Source organism: Globicephala melas, chromosome 9, assembly GCF_963455315.2.
Source record: "Globicephala melas chromosome 9, mGloMel1.2, whole genome shotgun sequence".
NCBI classification, from domain to species: Eukaryota; Metazoa; Chordata; class Mammalia; order Artiodactyla; family Delphinidae; genus Globicephala; species Globicephala melas.
In genome coordinates, this window is record NC_083322.1 from 79,601,974 (window position 1) to 79,625,854 (window position 23,881).

Consider the following 23,881-nt stretch of genomic DNA (forward strand, 5'->3'; position numbering starts at 1 on the left):
ATTGGCTGAATGGATACAAAAACAAGACCCATATATTTGCTGTCTGCAAGAGACCCGTATGCTAACACATATATATGGAATTTAAGAAAAAAAAATGTCATGAAAAACCTAGGGGTGAAACAGGAATAAAGACACAGACTTACTAGAGAATGGACTTGAGGCTATGGGGAGGGGGAAGGGTAAACGGTGACAAAGCAATAAAGAGGCATGGACATGTATACACTACCAAACGTAAGGTAGATAGCTAGTGGGAAGCAGCCGCATAGCACAGGGAGATCAGCTCGGTGCTGTGTGACCGCCTGGAGGGGTGGGATAGGGAGGGTGGGAGGGAGGGTGACGCAAGCGGGAAGAGATATGGGAACATATGTATATATATAACTGATTCATTTTGTTGTGAAGCTGAAACTAACATACCATTGTAAAGCAATTATGCTCCAATAAAGATGTTTTTAAAAAAAAAAAAAAAATAAATAAATAAACATAGTAATAACTGGATGTTAGGAGATTAAAAGGAAAAGGAAAAGGAGGTCATCAGTACCTTTAAGCATTTTCTTTTCTCTTAGGAAAATGATCAAGAAAACGTAATTTTGAATGAAGCAACACACCAGTGAAGAAATATATCTGTAGTCTTGCACAGAAATGTGTTTTTCTAATGAAAATGTAAAATCTAGAAATAACAAAGATGGATGGATGGGAGGGATAGAAGGTAGAAGGGAGGAGGGAGACATACATACACATACATATGTATAAAAAATGATCACCTTAAAAACTTCTAAGAGGGCTTTCTAAAATACCTTATACAGATTTTAGGAGAAAAGAAAGTAATCTGTTTGGGACATTCCAGAAAATAGAAGGCAATATGTGTTGCACAGACTGACATCTCTGATGCGTCTGTCCAGTGAGGTGGAAACTAGTTTTCTGCTTGGCTGCCAGCCCAAGAGCAGTGACTTTCAGCAAGCAAACAAGACAAACTGGGGCAAGAGGCACATCAAGGAAAAGCTTAAAGATGCCTGATTAAATATTGAGTGCCGCTTTCACAATATTAATTGGAGAACATTTTTGCCTCTGCTACTAGACTTTGAAAAATAACTTGTGTGTAACTTTTAAATATGTTCTATTACTTTGTTTTTATTTTCTGACTAATAACGTCTTGTGTTTCAGTTTCTCACTTTTTTCTAGCTACTAGAATATTACAATAATTAAAGAACTACTTAAAAAAAACAATTTCAAGTACATTCACAAATGGTAAATTCTCTCCCATAGCTGTAGAGACTCAAGACTGTTTATTGATAAAGGTCTTTATATTTTTTCAGTGATTCGGTGGTATTTTCATAACAATGATGATACTGCTTGTTTTGAGTTTGATTCATGGAAATAGTTATGAAATTATTCCACAGTACTCTAGTTGAAGAAATTTGATGGCTTTATTTTGTGTGTGCCAGGCACTGTGCCTTATTGCAATGCCTAGTGGATTCTAGATGTTTTATCAGTTTTTAAAGTATTTTTCCATGAGTGATATCATTTAGAATTTCATTTTCACAGGTCACTCCTCCGTTGTCTTTCATTTTTCTTGTATATCTTAAAGCAATAGAAATTACTGAGCCCTTGCACTCAACATTTGGAATGTTTTAGCTGTGTGTAGGGGTAAGGGTGGGATGGTGGTAAATAACGGGTCTGTTTTGGGAGCACATTATTAATGATACAATGTATAGGATAGAATGCTGAATATTTTTATATTCAACTGCTATTTTGTGTCAAAACTGGAAACTGTAGATGTTGGGGTAGAGAGACCCCTGGAAGGTGAATTAATGCTTTCACTGACATTTCAGAGAGTGAAACTCTGCTTCTAGTCCTTTTTCAAGGAAGGACATGTAGTCATATTTTCCAGCTTGCAGCCTTGTGTTTATCTTACAGCTTCATCTTCATCCTCCATCCTAACTTTACAAAGTTAAAGGAGTATGCTAACCAGTGTTCATATATTTTATTTCTTTGTTTGTTTGCGGTACGCGGGCGTCTCACTGCTGTGGGCTCTGCCGTTGCGGAGCACAGGCTGCAGACGCGCAGGCTCAGCGCCCATGGCTCACGGGCCCAGCCGCTCCGCGGCATGTGGGATCTTCCCGGTCCGGGGCACGAACCCGTGTCCCCTGCATCGGCAGGCGGACTCTCAACCACTGCGCCACCAGGGAAGCCCTCGTGCGCATTTTTAACCTCCTTTGGTAGGGAGAATTCTTACTTTCAAAGTAAGACTTTTCTAATGTCTTCACATTATGCAATGCCATTACACTTTCAAAGTAATACACTTAAACGCTCTTTCTCAAACAATTTCACAACCACAATCATGTAGTACACATGAACATCTTAAATTTGAAAACTCTTAATGCATATACCAAATCTTCCAAATGCTAGTCTAGGAAAAGAAACAATCATTAATTTCAGCCTCCTATTGACCTCCATTATATTCAGAGAACTGAGAAGATTATTGTGAAAAAACTTTTTAAAAACAGAAGACATATATTTGTTAGTATTTTGGAAAATTATTAAGTAGTAAATTTTTAATTTTATTACTATTTTATTATGGTCAGTTGATATTAAAAAGCATAATAACATATGCATTCATTTATTTAAAAAACAGTTTTTAAAAATATTTGGAATATGAATTTACCAAATTCCACAGTTTTCTGTGGAAATAAGGGGATTTTATAAGGAAATAATACTTAAATGGGTGCCTACAATGAGTACTAAATATTTTACACAGAGGTCTCATTTGCTCTTCATAACAACCCTATGACTTGATTGTGAGTATTAAATACAATGAAAATAATTGAGGGTGAGAGAGAATAAATAACATGCCAAACAGCTGCTTTTGTGGTTCCAATTCCCCTTGAGATTTCTCTGTGAGGATGAATAAGCTATGATTTCAAAATCACTCTGCCATATTTTACAAACTCACAGCATTTATTCATTGTGAATTTGCATTCAGATATTTAAAATTTCAGAAATACACATAAACCTCAATTGACCTTTAGGATATTGCTTCTGATTATTTCTATTAAACAATTAGGTCGATAAATGGAGCAGAAAAATAACAGAAAACAGATTAAAAAAACACCAAGGTAACAAATTTGGGAGTAGTAAAAAGGCAATAAAAGTTCACGGTCTTGGGCTTCCCTGGTGGCGCAGTGGTTGAGATTCTGCCTGCCGATGCAGGGGACACGGGTTCGTGCCCCGGTTCGCAAAGATACCACATGCCGCGGAGCAGCTGGGCCCGTGAGCCATGGTCGCTGAACCTGCGCGTCCAGAGCCTGTGCTCCACAGTGGGAGAGGCCACAACAGTGAGAGGCCCGCGTACTGCAAAAAAAAAAAAAAAAAGGGGGGGGTCTTGGACAAATATGATATAATTAATTAGACATAATTCCCATATACTTTTTGTTATTTTGGGGTCCTTGATTTTTAGTGATTGGGAAAAAGGGAAGAATTAAGGTCTTTGTATTATTAGTAAGAAGAAAAAAGTGAAGAATATGCAACTAGAAGGCAGAAGGCCTGAGATCTAGTTGTGAATATGCTGCTACATGGTTGGGTAACTGAGTATATCAGCTTATTTTAATTATAGTCAAAATAATCTCTCATGTCTTCTGATATTCTAAAATTGTATGATTCTCAAGACCAGTGATTCTTAGAATGCAAGTTTATGACAAATTAACCAAATAAAATTGAAAATATCTGACAGCTCACTGATAAACTTTATCTGATTTTTTTTAAGATTTTAATGAGTTTTTGAATTGTTTGTAGTCACTTCCTTTTGCTTCATGTAGAAGTTACTAAAGCATTTAGAAGAAGCTGAAATTACTAAAGAATAATAGCATTGATAGAAAACTCAAATAGTCAGAAAAATATTGAAAGATTAAATAGGAAATTGGTTCAGATAACTCTTGGGGAAAAAGAGACAGTAGCAAATGAGAGGATTTCATTTCAAAACACTTCATGATTGGAATAGGAATTACAGTCACTTCAGGGGGTGAAAGTAGGAATGGGAAGATAGAAGCAAACAATTGAACAGCACAATGAGCATCTTCAACAAATATAACTTAACCTTTAGATAGTTAACACGAATGCTCTGGGCATACCTTCAGTAAGTAATACTATGTATATTCAATAGGATGGAAAATGAGTTTTTAAGAGTTCTCCTGAGAGTCTAACTAAAATATAATCCTGCCTAGCAGTGTACTCTGTGCTTGATTTCAGAACTCACTTCTAATGTTACAAAGTTGTAATAATAATCAATTTACCAAGAAGAGGAAAATTATTTTTCAGTTAACTGCATTTGTGACTAATACTTGAAATTATGTGTAGAATTTTAATTTTATTATGCACTCATAGCTAAAACATATATGAACTCACTTTTATTTAAATGTAAATTATGTTTTTTTTGACTTTTACTTTTTTTCGTTGATGATAAAGTATTTTGTTAAGTGTTTTGTTTACTTAATTACAGACAAAAGGTTCTCAAACCACGACACCCTCTGGCACTCAGAAAAAAGTGAAGAGAACTCTGCCAAACCCACCTCCCGAGGAGACCTCCACAGGAACTCAGTCAACATACAGCACTGTGGGCACAGTTTCCAGGAGAAGGATCTGCAGAACCAACACGATGGCACGAGCCAAGATTCTCCAGGATATAGACAGAGAGCTCGATCTTGTGGAGAGGGAATCTGCAAAGCTTAGAAAGAAACAAGCAGAACTTGATGAGGAAGAGAAGGAGATTGATGCCAAGTTACGGTACCTGGAAATGGGGATTAACAGGAGGAAAGAGGCATTGTTAAAGGAGAGGGAAAAGAGAGAAAGAGCCTACCTCCAGGGAGTAGCTGAGGATCGTGATTACATGTCCGACAGTGAGGTCAGCAGCACCAGACCCGCCCGCATCGAGAGTCAGCACGGCATTGAGCGACCGAGGACTGCTCCCCAAACTGAGTTCAGCCAGTTTATACCACCACAAACCCAAACAGAATCTCAACTAGTCCCTCCTACAAGTCCTTATACCCAATACCAATACTCTTCCCCTGCTCTTCCTACCCAAGCACCCACCCCATACACCCAACAATCCCACTTCCAGCAACAGACTCTGTACCATCAGGAAGTTTCACCTTATCAGACTCAGCCAGCCTTCCAAGCTGTGGCAACGATGTCCTTCACACCTCAAGCTCAACCTACACCAACACCACAACCTGCTTATCAGTTACCATCACAGATGATGGTAATACAACAAAAGCCCCGGCAAACTGCGCTATATTTGGAGCCCAAGATAACTTCAAACTATGAGGTGATTCGCAACCAACCCCTGATGATAGCACCTGTTTCTACTGATAATACATATGCTGTTTCCCACCTTGGTAGTAAGTACAACAGCTTAGACTTGAGAATAGGATTGGAGGAAAGAAGTAGCATGGCAAGCAGCCCAATATCAAGCATATCTGCAGATTCTTTCTATGCAGATATTGACCATCATACTCCACGAAATTATGTCTTAATTGATGACATTGGAGAGATTACAAAAGGAACAGCCGCTTTAAGCACTGCATTTAGCCTTCATGAAAAAGATCTGTCAAAAACAGACCGTCTCCTTCGAACCACTGAGACACGTAGGTCTCAAGAAGTGACAGATTTCCTAGCACCTCTGCAGACTTCTTCCAGATTGCATAGTTATGTGAAAGCAGAGGAAGACCCGATGGAGGATCCTTATGAGTTAAAGCTTCTGAAACATCAGATTAAACAAGAATTCCGTAGAGGGGCAGAGAGCTTAGATCACCTCGCTGGTCTTTCCCATTATTACCATGCCGATACTAGCTATAGACATTTTCCAAAATCTGAAAAGTATAGCATTAGTAGACTCACACTTGAAAAACAAGCAGCAAAACAACTACCAGCAGCCATACTTTATCAAAAGCAGTCAAAGCATAAGAAATCACTAATTGACCCTAAAATGTCCAAATTTTCACCTATTCAAGAAAGTAGAGACCTTGAACCTGATTATTCGAGCTATATGACTTCTAGCAGTTCATCTATTGGTGGCATTTCTTCCAGGGCAAGGCTTCTTCAAGATGATATCACTTTTGGCCTCAGAAAAAACATTACAGACCAACACAAATTTTTGGGATCATCTCTTGGCACAGGGCTGGGCACATTAGGAAATACCATACGGTCAGCTCTGCAGGATGAAGCAGATAAGCCATACAGCAGTGGCAGCAGGTCCAGACCTTCTTCCAGACCTTCCTCTGTCTATGGGCTTGATTTATCAATTAAAAGAGATTCTTCCAGCTCTTCTCTAAGACTGAAAGCTCAAGAGGCGGAAGCTCTAGATGTTTCCTTTAGTCATGCATCACCCTCTGGCAGAACTAAGCCTACCAGTTTGCCGATTAGCCAGAGTAGAGGAAGAATACCAATTGTGGCCCAGAATTCTGAAGAGGAAAGTCCACTCAGTCCTGTTGGCCAGCCAATGGGAATGGCCAGGGCTGCAGCTGGACCCCTGCCACCAATATCTGCAGACACCAGGGATCAGTTTGGATCAAGTCACTCATTGCCTGAAGTTCAACAACACATGAGAGAAGAATCACGGACTCGAGGCTACGATCGTGACATAGCTTTCATCATGGATGACTTCCAACATGCCATGTCAGACAGTGAAGGTAAATTGGGCCTCAAACTACCTTGTTACTCTCAAAACTCAAACTCTTGTGTTTCTGCATGTTTAATTTTCCTACTCCAAGGACGTATTCTACTTTTCTTGGTGCGTCTTTTGCATGTTTACTTCTATTTTATTTCTTGTAAATGGAAATTTTATCTTGTGTATAGATTTCGTAGCATGCTCTTCTTTATTTCTTTTTAGTTTATTCTTTTACTGTTGTTTCTTGGTTGTTTGCTTGATTTGTTTGGTGTCCACTTTTCCAAAACCATTACCAAATGTGTCAATAAAATATGGTCATCCTTTAAATCTATAGTTGGAAATATTTTCATTGTATGTTTCTTTTATTTTTTTAAAAGGCATTTTTAAAGTTATTAGTTTCTTTCAGTTTGTGAAATGATTAAGGTTTTGAGCCATTAAGTACTATTCTGCTAGACTCTGTAATAGAAAATTATTTATGTCATTTTGTGAGATCAGTGTTCGTTAATTCAGAGAATGTTCTCTTTTTGAGAACTTTCAAATAAGTCCTTAATGTTAACATAATGTAGAGTTTTATAATTCTACTTAAATAAAAGGTTTGTATTTTAATCTCTCTCATTATGAATGTCATAATTGACAAGTTTGTACATTTTGCATTACATACTAGAAAGCTTAGTACTAAGTATGGTTTTGACAATAAATAACAGTACTATCCACATGCTTGTCAATATGTATGAAGGATTGTTTAGATTTTAAAATTGGAAATTTGTACACTGCTTTTGTGAATTTAGCTATTTGAGCTGAAGCCTTCCTTGTGTGTTCAGTTAGCCTTTTCCATGACTTTGCTTTTTGCATTATTCCATTTTTTTTTTACCTAAATTGTCATTACTGGTTTTTCATATTGAACAAGAGATTTATGGCAAGTACGTACTTAACTAAAAACTGGTTCATGGTAATTTTCTTTGTTTAATCATATAGAACCATAAGGATTTTAGAAAATGACCTAGACCAAGTCTAAATTTGAAGACAGGGTTGGACAGGTACAGAGATGTGAAGTCTTGCCCATGCCAAGAGGACTCATGACACTTGGTTCTTTTTTTTTCCCCCCTCTGTGGTATACATTTGAATGTAGGTGTGGTTTGAGTCCTAAAAATAAAATATTTCTCATCAAATAAAAATGTATTACTTCATGGCTTTAGAGAGTGCAAAACACTAAGTTAACATGAACATCTCTTATTTTAAATCTAACATCTTCCCTGAGGACTTAGAGGAAAATATGTTTTCATGAAAAGGATTTTCTTTCTTCTGTATCTAGACACCAATATAATTTTAGAAGTTCAAATGTAGGTTTGATCAGGACTGAGGTAATCACTGGATCTGAAGGAGGAGAGACTGCTTTTTCTAGTGAAATTCCAAGAGACTATTCACTTCCTGATTTGTTTTATTCTCTACAGGCTATTGGATTGACCATTTTTTATTGATAACCAGCCAATTAAATAAAACACTCTGTGTGTTTTTTTTATTTAGCCGATTGTTTGAATCAATCTACATAGTTAAGTAAGTTATATAATGCAGAAACGTGTACTTTTTTTCTTTTTTCACAATCCACATTTTACACACATTATATATGTATATAAATATATATATAAAATGACTGCTACAGAAGAATAAAAAGGCTCTTCAATAATTGTATCTGTAAAATAGCAAAATAAAAACTAACAGGTCAATCACATAACTAAACACCTAAAATCTGTGTGTGCCTGATGAACATATACCTGGAGAGAATTTGACAAATTAATTTATTCATCACAGATGTTTTGCCATCATGGTTCCAGACATACAGATGTTTCTAGATATTCCAAAATACGGCAGTCATTTACGTACAACCATGTAAAAATAACCAAATTTTTATTTCTCATATGTTCGGATGATGTGTACTTATAGTCATCAAAGACTATGAAAACTTGATAAAATATTAAGACACATCAAAAAATACTTATCAAATACAATTTGGTAAGTATTTGGAAATATCATCAGCTTTAAAAAAAGCATGTTAATCTCCAGAAACTTATTTAAACTAATTTGGATAAGACATCATGCAGCATACAAAATTATGAAATATGTAACGATGACACCAGAGAAGTAAACAATTACAATGAAATTTACACAAAGTCAAATTGAGTTAAAATGTATTTTTAAATTAAGCAGACAAGAAATTTAGTCATAAAAATCATGTTGATATAGAATTCTACAAAGAAAAACTATAACAAACTGAATTACATATGTAATATTATGTGTGTGAATTGTAGTGATTATCTTTAAAAGATGTATGTTTTAAAATGTTATCTATTTTCTTTGTGTTTATATCTCATAAGCATATCACTTTTCTTCTGGTGAACAGTGGTCTGCTTTTCTTTTGAAATCTTGGATTCCTTGGGTAATTAAGAAAAATAGTAGAAAATATTCTTTCCAATTACATAACTCAAGACATTATAAACTCATGAAATATTAGGGATTTTTAAAATAACAATTAACCACATATATACTATATCTGTGTTTGAATGATACTAAAACAACTTTGAAAAGTATAACATTCCAACAGGCTATTTAGTATCATGTAAACAAAGCAAATTTAACTGATTTCAAATTTTTGCGCTTTCTCTGAACTCAAACTCTAGGTTATAGACAACAGGATGTTTTTCAGGTGTATTCTGTATAACTCCAATTAATTTTGAAATATCCCATTTGAGGTATAATCTAGGTAGGCATAATTTATGTTGCTTACTATTTATGACCATCAGCTTGAAGTCTACAACTTAATATTCATTCATGGTTAAGAGAAAAACTAAACTAGAAACAGTCAAATTGTATTTCTACAACTGCAAATATTTTGTTGAAAACATCTTTCAAAATATACTCCATGTAAAAAGAGAAAAAAAGCATCGGTATATACAGTCTTTAAAAAAAAATTCCAGTGAATATTTCGTACAGAATAGAAGTAAGCTGTTCGTATAACTATTGTTACAGTCAATAATGTGAATAATGCTAGACCCCAAAATAGGTTTCTTGCATTTTACATTTAAGAAAAGAAAATATCAGTGGCTTAAAACGATGGGATGTTAATCTCCAGCAAAATTATTTAATTTGGAAAATATTATTATTATTATAAAATTTAGTTTTTAAAGTTCTGATCTACCATGGCAGATCAGACAATTGCAGTTATAAACAATTAGCAATTAAGTCCAACTTGCTGTAAATGATGAAGACAGAATCCAATATAAGAGCAGATTTATGTAATCTGGTTTTTCTTCGTTGATCTATAAATTCCTATGCAAAACATGCTAGCCATCCTAACTTGGTTACGTATAGAGTCATTATAAGACATAACACAATCAAAGTATGTCATCAGAATTGGAAATAAATTGACAAAATTTATATATCAGGTTGAGATTCTGCCTTATCTGTATAGACACAACCAAGGAAACATTTTAAAGGATTGTTATTTTAAATGCATTAAGCAAAGTTGTATATTCAAGTGAAATCATGTAGTGCATTATCCAAGATAGTCATTTATTAAAATCAGTATAGACTATTTTTTATGAGAAACATGTAATAAAGATATACAAAAATTAATATAAAATGATGTTTGTTTGTTGATAATCTAATAAGTTTTAGAGATTAAATAATGGATTTTCTATTTACTTATCAAGTTTATATTAAATATTTCTTTCATAAATTTAGTCACTTGATGTCAAAACTATGAAAAACCATAATAAATATTGAGTAGATTGTGAGAAAAGATTGTGTAACTGTTAATGAGATTCAAGGGACAAATTAATATTTATTTTAACATGTGCTTATCATAATTAGGATATTTAGCTTTCTTTAGTTGATGACTAATTTTCCTGTGTTTCATTCATTTCCTGAATATTTAATGAATATTATGACATTTGCAAGGCATTGTTTTTAGTATTGAGGGAGAAAAAAAAAACAACAAAAGAAGACATGAGCCTTACCCTCAAGCAGCTTAGAGTCTAATAGGGGAGATCAGATAAGTACATATGCAGCCACAAACCAGGTATGTATCGTATTTCCTCAAATCTAAGACTGACTAAATTATGACACATCATCTATCATTCTGTGTTTATTCGGGGAAAGTGCTGTGGTTAATCAGTGGCCTTGACCAAGATCACGGGAGGTGTAGAGGTGAGTAATGCTGTATATGCTGTGGGTTTGCCAGCCCTGCCAGTAAAAAGCTAATGGAAATTGCCTGGGAAAAAGTCTTGGGAGAAAGTAGTAGAAGAGAAGTCAGTGATGTAGACAGAAAGAGAAGTGTAATGAGATAGAGAGGAACACTCAATAGTACGGCATTGTAGAAGCTAGAGTTTCAAGAAGGCATAGGTTGATAGCATCATCAACAGATCTTTCAGGATGAGCACCTGAGAAGGGGTACTCCATCTGCCATTTAGGAAGCAAGAATGTATTTCCAGAGGCTATTAATTAGGGATCCTTTTACAAAGAATAAAATTACATAAAGTCAAATTCTGTATATTAGGTAAACAATGATTTGGGGGTACTAAATAAGAAAAAGACCTTGGAAGTACCAAGAACTGAATGGGGTGAAAATTTTTAAATAATATTTATATACTCAAATATGGTTGTATTTTTTAAACAGTATTTTAAGATGTCAAGTTTTGGCACATTTTAAGTACAAAAAGCAGTCAACCAACTCTTTAATTCCAAAATCTGTGATCCCACAGAAAATAATTATTTAATTTTTAATGAAAAATGCTAATAGATATATTTTTAGTATTAGGCTACCAGGTGATTATGGCACACATGTTCCTAGCAATGATACCTGGGATTCTCCTAAAAATAAATGCTTTTGTTTATTTATGGATGTCATAGAAATGTCACGTTTTCAAAAAATGCTCACTTGATGTCCAAAGCCATAGTGGTACTGGGTTGATATGAGAGTGGGGAAATAACAGAATCTTCTGTATTCAAGGAATATATTTTCCTTGGATTTTGGTGATGGGTAGTGGGGAGAGGTGAGGAGGTGATACTGATGGACTGAGGTTGAATAGAATGACCTTTGAGAAATATTCATTGTACATTTATGTATTTAATCACTGTCTAAATTTCTTCTTTCACCTAATCTAAATTTAAATTTTGTTTTATTTTGCTTTGAAAAGTTTCACAGGTGGCACATCATTTTTTCTAGGTTATTCCATGGTACAAAATTTTTAACATAGTATTGGAAGTGATTTTTCTGATCCTGTTGGGAGTTGTGCTTGAAATGCATGAATGATTAATAAGCCTGGAGCATGTTAGTACTTCAGAACATCTGCTGCCCTCTGTCATCTGTATTTGTTAGAGTTGGAATGTTTGATGTTTCCTTGGTCTCCAAAGCCTATCACCTGCGTCGTGAAGAAACAGATTGGTTTGACAAACCCAGGGAATCTCGTTTGGAAAATGGACACGGTCTGGATCGAAAACTGCCAGAAAGGTTGGTCCACTCTAGACCACTCAGTCAACATCAAGAGCAGGTAAGTGCTATATTGAGCAATCTCTTTCAGATTTATTAAAAAAAAAAAAATTCATTTCATCCTAAAATGGTCTCAGTTATCCTGCAATGAATGGGACTTTTGTCAATCAAGTTCACAAATAATTTTTCTTTTCAGTATCTTAAAGTACTAAGTAACCTTACTTCATCATCCATGACTGACGTCACACCATAACCATGATGCTTCTACCAAGGCAATTTAAGTGATTTTTTTCCTCTAACAGATAATTAAGTTTGTGCAATATACCCAACACTGCCATACACAGAGAATACATGAAGCTCCTAAAGAGCTTACAGAATATTGGGTGAAATAGATTTGGGTAACAGTATGGGTAACATACTCCATAACAGTATGTTCAGGTGTCAAGCAAATAAGAGGATGACCAAACCAAGTCAGCTGGGGACAGGGAAGGCGTCAGTTGCGGGTGAAGGGATGATGTTTTAGGGTCTATTATGTGGAAGTGTTTTTTTGTTTTACATTCATTTTTGGATTTTATCTTCAGAACAACTTTCATAAAGTATGTTTTATTAATACCTATTTATAGGTGAAAAACTTAAACTTAGAGGTACTATTCACTATTACATAAATATAATATTATAATTCATGATCTTATTCACTTTAGAACAAATGTGGTGATGTTTGAATTGAATTTTGATAGATCTTAGGAGATTAACAGTTGGATAATCTGAGGGAGATTCCTCTGGTAAGCCACGTGGCCTTAAATCCGTTGCCTTAACAGACCAGATTTTTGCAGGCTGTATATTCATTATGATCATTAAAATACCCACAAAGAGATAGTTACTTATATCATGTACATTAACTCCTAAATCATCCCTGTCTGATTAATGACTTACTGATGTAAATGACAACTGTATTTTGAACAACACAGAAGAACCATATGAATTTACTATAATTCAGTGTTTGTCACATTAAGGTGTAAAAGAAAACAAGACTTTTACATGTATAAGTACTGTCTAAAACATTTTATCTATGGTCTTAGATTTGATTTTTTTCCTAAGCAGTTTCAGCTTTCATAGACAAATTTCCAGCTGATGAGAATTTTCTTTTCTCAGAAGTTTGTTCTAAATTTTTCAGAATTGTTCTGAATGTTTTCTCAGAATTTTATTTTGTTTTTCTAGATGCTATCATATTTTGTAGAAATCTGTTCTTCTCTGTATATTGTAAGTATTCTAGATCTAGAATAGATCTAGCTCAGAAGTGGGAAAATTAAAGGATTAAAATCATTCTGAACATGTTTAAAAATTTCAATTTACCTCTTATCTATAATTACTAAAACAATCAATTTGTCAACTGAAAATAATTTCTTGAATTTTTTTTATTACAGGAATCTCTCTGTAATGACTTACTTGTTATATCTTACCCATCTTGTTTGTTTCTCTGAAGTTTACTATTTCTGACAAACCTAGATCAAGTTAATGAAAACACAAATCCTTTAAAGAAATCCTAATAAGGTGAACTATAAAAACTGAAGAGCTAAAAGAAATAATAACTTCCATACAATTATTTCCCTAAACTTCTGAGGATCCAATCAGAATAGTCTTGTCCAACTAATTTATCCAACTAATATTATACAGGATATATTTTAAAATAATCTGTGTCCATCTCCAAAAATATTTTCTAAAATTATTGTATATAGATTAAACATAAATATTCCTAATGACTTTTTTGTTCATAATTTTCTGTTACATCTACAGATTTATGATTTTGGTTCACTGAAGACATAGCACATCATGTTTAAATATATAATTATAGAGCAATTTAATACCAAAATTAGAGTGGCTATATTTGAGAATCATTTAATTAATTTCTCTCTTTGATAACGTAGAAAATGTAAGGATCCTTGTTAGAATTATATACAGGTAAATGTAATAATGTGTATTTTCTTGCTAAAAGATATTTTTTACATTTGTATTTTGTTATCTAACATACAAACAAAAACACTGCAATACTCAAAACTGAAAATATATAGAATTATAAACTAGTTATAAAGTGAACAGCCATATAACCACCACACAAACAAAGAAAGGGAGGATTTTCTGCACACTGAAACCTCCAAGTGCCCTTTGCAGATTGTAATTTTCAACCTCTCCCAAACAAGTAGCAAATGTACTGACTTTTGTGACAATAATTTCTTTTGCTTTATAGATTTCTCTAAATAAAAGCTTTATTGAAGACAACATATGCTTTGATTACATTTATATAAAGTTCAAAATTCATGCTTTTTTGCATTAATATTTATCTTCAAATACTGTCTTCCTCATTAACTCATCAAAACTATATTTTGGTCTAGAAGGAATAGCAAAATAGCATTCTTGTTTTAGTCACTTCTTTGCATATTTAATCACAAAAAGGTAATATTGAACTCTTGGTACCAATAAGTCCAGCTGCTTTTATTTGAAAACTTATGCATAATAAGAATTTATGTTCATAAAATGCTCTGGAGGCAGAAGTAATAAAACCAAATTGACTAATGCAAGCACTAATTTGTCTGCTTTAAAAAATATTTAATGTAAACATACATTAGAGAAATTGAAGAGTATTTCTGAAGTTAGAGTCAAAAATCATATAAACCATAAAAATAAACCAAATCTTCAAAACTATATTTGTTTCTTTTCAAATATATATATTTATGTTTAGCCTCTGCACTGTTCAGTAGAAATTCAACTCTGCTTTGTGAACTGAACAGATCACCTGCCTCCTTTCTCTTTTTTATTTTTTGTTATTTTTTTCAGTCTCTTCATCTATAAATAGGACTAATACCCTTCACAGGGTTGTTACAAAAGTCAACATTTCTCTACTAGTACAAAATGCCTTCACTCTGCACTAATGCCCATGCCTTGTGCAATTCCCATGCAACCGCTATATTGCGGTACATTGAGCTCCTCTGAAAGAGCCACTCTTTCTCTTTCGTCTGGGCTTTTGAATGTCTTGTTTCCTCTTCCTGATCATTCCCCCTCCTCTCTTCTCTTGGCTAACCCTATTCATCACTCAGGTCTCCATGTACATGCCTCATCTTGCAAGGAGCCTTCTCTGACACTACCACCACCACCTCCCCACAAGTGTTCTTCCTTTGTGCTCCAGTAGCACTCCATGCATTGTGTCTTGGTCTACGGGCTTTTAGAGAGCAGTTGCTGTCTCCTCCATCCACCATGGTATATGTGCAGTGCCTAACACAGGGTTTGGATCCCCAGAGGGGCACTCTGTCCCCTGCATCTGTCATACAAGGTATTTAGGTGAGGGAAAGCATGAATGACTGTATAAATAAAAGATATATTAACACAAGAGTTGTTTTTTCATAAGTATGAAGGGCCAGTTCATGAACATAATTTCTCTTGAAATATTTGTAGGTAGGGAAGAGGAAGAACCCTTTTTCTGGGCAGCATACAGGTGATAGTTCTGTCAGTGTAGAATCATCAAAAGACTATGCTATCAGAAACCTGGCTCTTGGGGAGAGGTATGAGGCACTACTTGACGTCAGTCCCGCCCTCTGGCCTTGTTCCTACTCTTAGTTGGCAGAAGCAACACCTGCCGTAAGACTTCATCTGCTAGAGAACTCTCTCAACACTTACCTGCGTTGGTTAGAAAAAAGCCAATATCCAGCTAGTGCAAACATGGGAGATGGATACTTCTGCTTTCCTCACACTCTTGGTCACATTGATCAAAATTGAGGCAGTTTAATGTTTTTAATTGATTAAACGAATTCATGAAGCTGAAATTACAGGAAATTCTGTGAGATGCTCTGAAAGCAATATTCATGGAAATGAAGAAGCTTAACATCCCTTCTACTTAATATCATCATAGATACATATTGAAAGGCAGTAGGGACTAGTTGATAAAACTGATGAAACATTTGGGAAACCTGGTTACTCTTCTAGACTATGCAGTAGGGGGACTATCAGATTATATCAGCTTCTCCCTAGACTGGAGAATTAGAGTAAAAGGCAAAATTGTGTTTTCTTAGTTTATTTTTGGCCAAGTGAAATTAGAAGACATTTGAAGTAAAATGAAATAATATCCATAATTTTAGTGAATTATCTACAGTAACAAAGTAGAGTTATATCTAATAGTTGTAGGATTTTCAATGCACATGGTTTGATTTTTAGTAAAAAATAAAGATCTTTAAATGCAGATTAGGGGAGGGAGGAAGGAGAGGAGGAGAGGAAGAAGGAAAGTAGAAGAAGGAGAAAAGACGAAGGGAGGGAAAGTAAGGAGGCCAGGAGAGAAAGTAAGAAAGAGAAAGAGACAGAATGGGAGGCAAGAGTATGGAAGAAAAGAGGAAAATGCACACTTTTTTGTTATGAATATATACAAGGTTTTCAGTGGTATACAAAGTTAGCTTCAGTATAAATTATCAAGATTGACTGATTATACTGACCATAATATTTTTACAATCTTGCAAACAATACTTTAGCTTTACTTTGCAGAATTCGTATAATATTCTTGGACTTGACAGGATTCTGCTGTTGACTGGGGAGTGTTTTGTATCTATCAGAGGCCTGATTAAGCTTATTCTTTGCCGAAGAGAATAAAAGCTAAAGGCTATAATTTAAGTTTGTATTTTTTTTAGTACATTTTCCTTTTAAAATCCAGAAGTCTAGCAGTTTTACTGATGGATTTTCAAAGACACATTAATATCACAAGAGTATTACAAGGAATCTTCCTTCACAAAATGTAGATCCCTTTAGTTCTAAATTCTGTTTAATATTTTGGTTTGGTAGTTCCAAAAACTTCTTAAACGTATTCTGAAATTGTTAGTATTGAATGTCTCTTTACTGTTATTTCATTTGTAATTATAGTCAAAAATTCTCCTGAGGTGATAAATACAAGATTCTATCCTAATAAAATCCTATTAATATAGGTATATAAATATTTTACTATTTCTATCTTTCATTATTTCACAAATCTCTTTTGAAAGCCAAATTCCATAAAATATAAAGCATAAGTTTGGATTTGCTAATTTACTTTTGTTTCAGAAATCTCATTTTGCCAGGTGGAAACAGCAATAATGCAGTCTATAGTATTCTCATGTTCAAGTCTCAGTAATGAGAATTGAAATCACAGGCTTGTAACAGGAACTTTGAGTGTTGTTTCTTCTACCCGAAGGAACATCAGAAGTAAATGAGAAGTAACACCTTTGCATACAAAGAAGGCTTCAGAAATATTAGAATGAGGAAAGATTTGATTTATTTATAAGAATTAGTCTCAGCATCAGGTATACATTGAAACTGCTAGTTGATGTGCTCAGCAGAAGCAAAATTCCACAATGAAATCAAAATAACATAAATATGCATTCCTAGTAGAGTGATAGAGCTGCAGCGTATGAGGATCTTCTCTGGCTTTTCTCCCTTAGGATCACTTGATTGCTGAAAATTGACAATGCCTATTTCTAGGCTGTCCAGAACAAAGTCAGCAGATATCAATTTTCCATATACTTCCTCTATCCACTGTCATCACTACTATGCACTACCATAGTAACAGACATCCTTTAGGTGTTACATGTGCTCGTTGATTTTCCAAACACAACAAATCAGTTTGCAAGAGAAACGGGTTGTAAACCTAAAGACTATAATGAATTCAGAAACCAATAACGTCATTGTGTAGTATAAAATGCTTAAAATTGTCATCGTTTGAGGGTCTTCTAATATATTTTCATTGATTGAATCAATGTGCTTTGAAAAATAAGTGAATTCTGTAAATTGCCTTTTGAGTCTCTTTAACATTGCTTTTTCACCTTATCACATGTACGTCTTAGATTATACAGATGAACGGGAAAACTGTGCACTACATCTTTCCTCATGCAAGGATAAAAATAACAAGAGACTCCAAGGATCACACAGTTTCAGGTAAAGGAAATCAAATAATCTAGTTCTTTTCACTTTAATGTCGCACTGAGATATGTATTTGAATTTCAGTTTAGATGACTCATTAAATTTTAGAAAACACCACTTTTTATGTCAAAAGTTGTGTATTGGAAAATTTCGAAAAATAAGCAGGCTGTGCATTTGAATATAAAAGACAATAATGGCATAATCATTAGTATGATACATTACTAAATGGCATATATATTTAGATCATTCTATTAATTATCTTCATTTTTTAAAATGTACATGACATTACAATGCTACGTAATTATTGCACTGTTGAGTAATATGGTCATAGGACCATGAAACATTCTTACACAGAAAGTAGAAAACTAACTTGAATTTTTCTGAAGAATAGATTCCCCTATACCTTATCAATTTGAAGAGTATCAATTTTGTTGATTTTTATTTGTTTGTGTTCTTTTGTAAACCAAACTTATGACAGAAATTTTAACCTTGTTATTTTGAAATACTTTGGACTCCCAGAAAATAACAGTCAGTTCTTTTGCCCGCCCTTTACCCAGTTTCACTAATGTTAACATCTATCTAACCACAAAAAATGATCAAAACAAGAAATCAACATTTTTATGATAGTACTGAAATATCTACAAGCCTTATCCAAATTTTGAGTATCCCCGCTAATTTTTTTTTTTCTGATGCAGAATCTAATCCAGATCTCAAGTTGCATTTAGTTTACAAATAAAAAGTGCTCTTATATTTGTGAGATGGAAGTATAAATTTTCTCAAAGTTAATAAATTTTTAAAATATGACAATTACCTGTATTCTCACTCAAGTATTTCCCTATATTCTCACTCTTTGTTTCATAGACACCGTACATCAACAGAAAATATTCATGAATACATATGGATATATGTATAGGTGGTATAGCTAACATGGCCTATGTGTTGGAGGGGTTTTTTTTTTAAGGACTGATAGAGAATAAAAAAGAGGTATTTCTTCAGTGTTCTTCCTGTTGTTCCTTGCAGATTTTAGACCTTAGAGAATGTAGATGCGGAACAGGTTTTGCTTTGAGCAATTGTCCTCTCTTTATTTTCATAGAGAATGAATTGATTTAGAGCCTAATATTGTTGTTTTCCTTTTAAGATTGGGTAATTTTTCTTCTGCCAGAGATAGATAATTCAACCTTTCAAGATTTTATTGCATGCAGACTGTATTTTAAGTACTGATGAACATTCCAGGGATGAGACTTAAAATCCAGGGACTATTTTTGTAGAAATAATTACCTGCTACAAACTATTTCAGTTCCCTCTAGCTCATAAAGCAAAACAACATAATACTTTCTAGCAATACCAAAATTATTTTTTTCAGGGAGTACAACAAAAATCTTCAAAGCATTTTTACTAAATCATCAGGACTCTATATCAATATGTCTGTTTTCTAGTTGTATTACTATTAATATACTATGTCAAAGTAATTATCCCTTCAACCTTATCATTTTTCTTTTGCAGCTTATTTAAATTTTTCTTTTACTACAATTAGGAATTTTTTTAAAATTTGTTTTCTTTTACTACCATTTAAAAAAATAATAATTCTTATTTTAAAATATAAGAATAACAGAAATAAGAGCTATTGATTTCTTGTTATAAATATTCTAGTCTGAAAACTAAATTCAGTTTCCTCTGTATATAGATTTTGCAAAATGAGAAAAGAGCATTATAGGTTTGAACGGTAAATTTACTAGAGTATTATATTATTTCTCTTCAAGCTCCTTTTTATTTTGATATTTGCCTAAAGTAATAATAAAAATATTTTCCTTGTTGTACTTACCCTGCGTTACTACTGAATATATTTTCCATGTATCCTGTAGCACGATCTCATTCTAAAGTAAACGTTTTGAAGCAATTTGTATTGTCTTCAGATAAGTCTTTAAGTACCTGAAAGGGATTTAAATGCATGTATATGCGAGACTAGAACCAGAAACGGCAATTTTTAGCAAACAGCCTCCAGCAATTTGAGGTTAGTAGGCAAACCCTGGCATAGAGCATTTACACTCCTGGCTAATCTCTGTTATTTGCTGGTCTACCAAAAGCTTAGTGTGAGTGACAAAATGTTTGGTGACAGTAAAGTTATTCGTAGCTATCAGTGTCATTTTTATGTTAATGTTTTCATTAAAAATGGAATATATCTTTTAGAGATGCATACTAAAATATTTACAGATGAAACAATGTCTTGTGTGGAATTTGCTTCACAATTAGCTGTGTAGAGAGTGGTAAAGAAATAGATGGGACAAAACTGACCATGATTTGATTAATTGTTGGAGTTGGAAGGTCACCCACACTGGGTTTTATTATAGTCTTGTCACTACTTTTTTATATGCATGAAATTTTTCATAATAAAAAATAATTAAATTCCTGTTTGTCTCTCACATTTAGAGAAAAACAGCAGTGTCCAATAGCCTCATCAATAGTGAAAAAGCTATCTAAGCTAATAATTTAACTCCCTTTGTCAAAAAGATAAGGATATAATCAAGGAAGGAGAGGAGAATAAAATGTAGTATTTCTGCTCTCCTAAACAGAGGGGCAAATTGTCGTTAGTAAATTTTCATTTTGGTTATATAAACCCATCGAAAGTAGAAATAAAATATATCTTTTTTAGTATTTTAATAGACCATTCTAAATGGGTCTAGCATTAAAATATTTTATAAGAATTATATGAAACCAGCATACATCACAGAAAAGGAAAAAATATATTTCTATTTATTGGAAGCAAAAGTAATTTCAAAATAGCAGACAGGATTAGAAAGTTTGTTGTTTTGTTTTTCTTAATTCTTTCTACTATGTGGACCTGGGAACCCTCATGGTTATCCAAGATTCTTTCAGGGGGTTTTCAAGGTCAAAATTATTTTCATAGTAATGCTAAGGTAGCATTTGCCTTTTGCACTCTTATTTTCCTGTGAATATACAGTAGAGTTTCTCAGAGATTAATTGATGTGTGACATCACAACAGACTGTATATAACAGATAAGAGAATTCAGCTGTCTTCTATTTAACTTAATATCAAGCAGATTTGCAATAATATAAAACAATGCCACCTTTCTCATAAATATTTTGTTTTTAAAATACATTTTTATTAAAAATGTGATTTATTTTAACACAGAATGAGTTTTTAATACTTTAAATTCATTAATAAGTACTGTAAATTCTCAGTTTTAGTTTATAATACAGAAAATACACATAATTATAACCCATATAAACAAAAGCTTTTTGAGGTCTCTAATAATATTAAAAAATATAAATGGCTCCTTGGAACCAAAATGTTTGAGAAATACTTCTCTAAGGATCTTTATAGAGAAAGTTTAAAAACTTCTAAATAAGCTTTTATTTCTTCCTATAAAAAACTTACACAAATAAAGTATATTTTATAACCGCTTTTAAACTTATATTGAATTCATTTAAAAATTTTTATTCATTAATAGTTATTGAGAGAACACCCATGGTGTGATTTACATTGTGTTGGTTGCTGTATTACTAGAATGAATCCAACAAAGACCTTGATCTACAAATTACTCATACTTTAGTAGGAGAATCTGAAATGTGAGTAATTATTACAGTAAAATTTTAGGAACAACTGAGACAAATCCAGGAATTTATAAAACTTTATTTTTCATAGACATATGTATATATGTATAAGTGTGTACACACATATACATATGTACCATTATTTATAGTATTTTTATGATGTATGCAGAGAAAAATACATGCATACAATTTTCTATTAAGCGGCCCATAATTTTAAGGAAATAGACACTTTAACTTTTTACCGTAAACTTCAAAGATACTCTTATAGGTGTTGATCAACAACTGTACAGTGGTTTTGAAAACCTTTATTCAAACAAGTAAAAGGCAGCAAAATGGAGAAAACAGGTCATGAGTTTTAGAATTAGAAAGACCTGAGTTGGAGTGCAGCTCTATCCTTACTTAAATTTTGAGAATAAGTTTGCTCAACCATAAAATAAGACCAGCTCTCTCTATCTCACATAATTGCAAGTGCACCTAGCCCAAAATGTTATACTTACTATACACTCAACAAATGTTATTTCCCCTTCTCTTAGACAGAAATTATCAGAAAAAAAGATAAAATGTAATGCTCAAGAAATTAGTCTCTTTTTTATTTAGAACTCGTCTTATGGCTCCAGAAACACAGCTGTTTGAAACAAGTCAAAGAAATTCTTCTGATTTTAAAAAAGATATTTGCTTATGTATAGTTCTGCAATAGACTGGCTGCATCTGCAAGGCTAGAAAGACTAATTAGGAAGTGCAATAGTGAAGAACATTAAAAATGTTTGGGTTCAAAAGACAGCAGTGTCTTCTGTGGAAATAGCGGCTCATTTTCTATTCCTCTTTAGTCCACCATATTCATGAGCTTCTAGAAACAGATAAATATAACAGATCTCATTGGATCTGAGTTGGTAGGAATACCATTGTGGATAGCCCTTTTTAAATTATTATTTCAACAACTTTACATATCATAAATATGCACGTTGTATGTGTACAAATCAATGACTTTTATAAATTTATGGAGTTGTGTGACCATCATCACAATTTTGTTTTAGAACATTTCGATCGTTGCAAAAAGTTCCCTTGAGTCTGATAGCAATAGCCACTTCCAACACTCCTCTCCCAGCCACAGGCAGGAAATTTATGTCTCTGAGTTTACCCTTTCTGGGCACTTCACATACATTAAATCACACAGTTTACAGTTTTGGTGTCTGGCTCCTTTCCCTTACCAGTATTTTTTAGGTTTATCCATTTTGTAACATGTATCAGAAGTTTGCTATTTTTATTATTAAGAAGAATTCCATTGTTTAGATTGTGTATATTTGTTTATCCATTGGATTTTGCCTGGCTTTTCTTAATATTTGCATACATGTTTTAGTTTGGACATACGATATTTTTGTATGGCATCCTAGAAGTGGAACTGCTGAGTTACATGGTAAGTTTCTTAACTATTTAAGAAACTGCCAAATAGTTTTCCAAGGTGAAGGTACCATGTTGCATTCTCACCAGCAGTGTGTAAGGATTCCACTTTCTCCATGTCATTGTCAACACTTGGTAATGTCTGTCTTTTGGGGTGAGTGTGGATGATATCTCATGGTTATTTTTAGCTTGCATTTTCCTCATGACTTATGATAATGAGCATATTTTTAGGTTTATAAGCAAAGCATACGTATTCTTCGGTGAAATATGTATTAAGAAATTTTGCCCATATTTATTTGGGTTGTTTGTCCTCATAGAGAGTTGTAAGAGTTCTTTATATATTTGGATGCGTCTTTTATAAGATACATGGCATGCATATATTTCCTTCTAATCTGTGTTTTGTCTTTTTATTTTCTTAAAGGTGTATTTTAATGAAAAGTTTTAACATTTTAATGGAATTCAATTTATTGATTTTGTTTGTTTGTGAACCTTGCTGTTCTTGATAATGTATTAAGAACTATCCCAAGGTCAAAATGTTTTCTCTTGTGTTTTATACCAGAAACTTTAAACATTCAGGTCAGTGACCTGTTTTGTGCTGTTTTTTGTATATGGTATGAGGCTGAGATCCAGGTTCATTTTTTTGAAGCACTAATGGATATCTAATTGTACAAGCACCTTTTGTTAAAAAAATGTCCCCCATTGAATTGCCTTGGTATCTTTGTCAAAAATCAATCTACCATTAATACAAGAATTTATTTCTAGATTCTCAATTCTGTACTGTTTGAATATACGCCTAACTGTTACACTCCTTTGCTTACTATATAGCTTTATATTACGTT

The 23,881-nt window shown here is 33.4% G+C and overlaps 1 protein-coding gene across 1 annotated transcript in view; it reads left to right on the top strand.

Moving 5' to 3' along the window:
- Window positions 1–23,881, top strand: part of PCLO (piccolo presynaptic cytomatrix protein) — a 373,707-nt gene that overhangs the window by 221,498 nt on the left and 128,328 nt on the right. Inside the window, exons 7-9 of the mRNA XM_060304735.1 lie at window positions 4,493–6,680; window positions 12,068–12,204; window positions 17,996–18,086. Coding sequence (XP_060160718.1) covers window positions 4,493–6,680; window positions 12,068–12,204; window positions 17,996–18,086 — 2,416 coding nt within the window. The remainder of the gene's footprint in view (window positions 1–4,492; window positions 6,681–12,067; window positions 12,205–17,995; window positions 18,087–23,881) is intronic.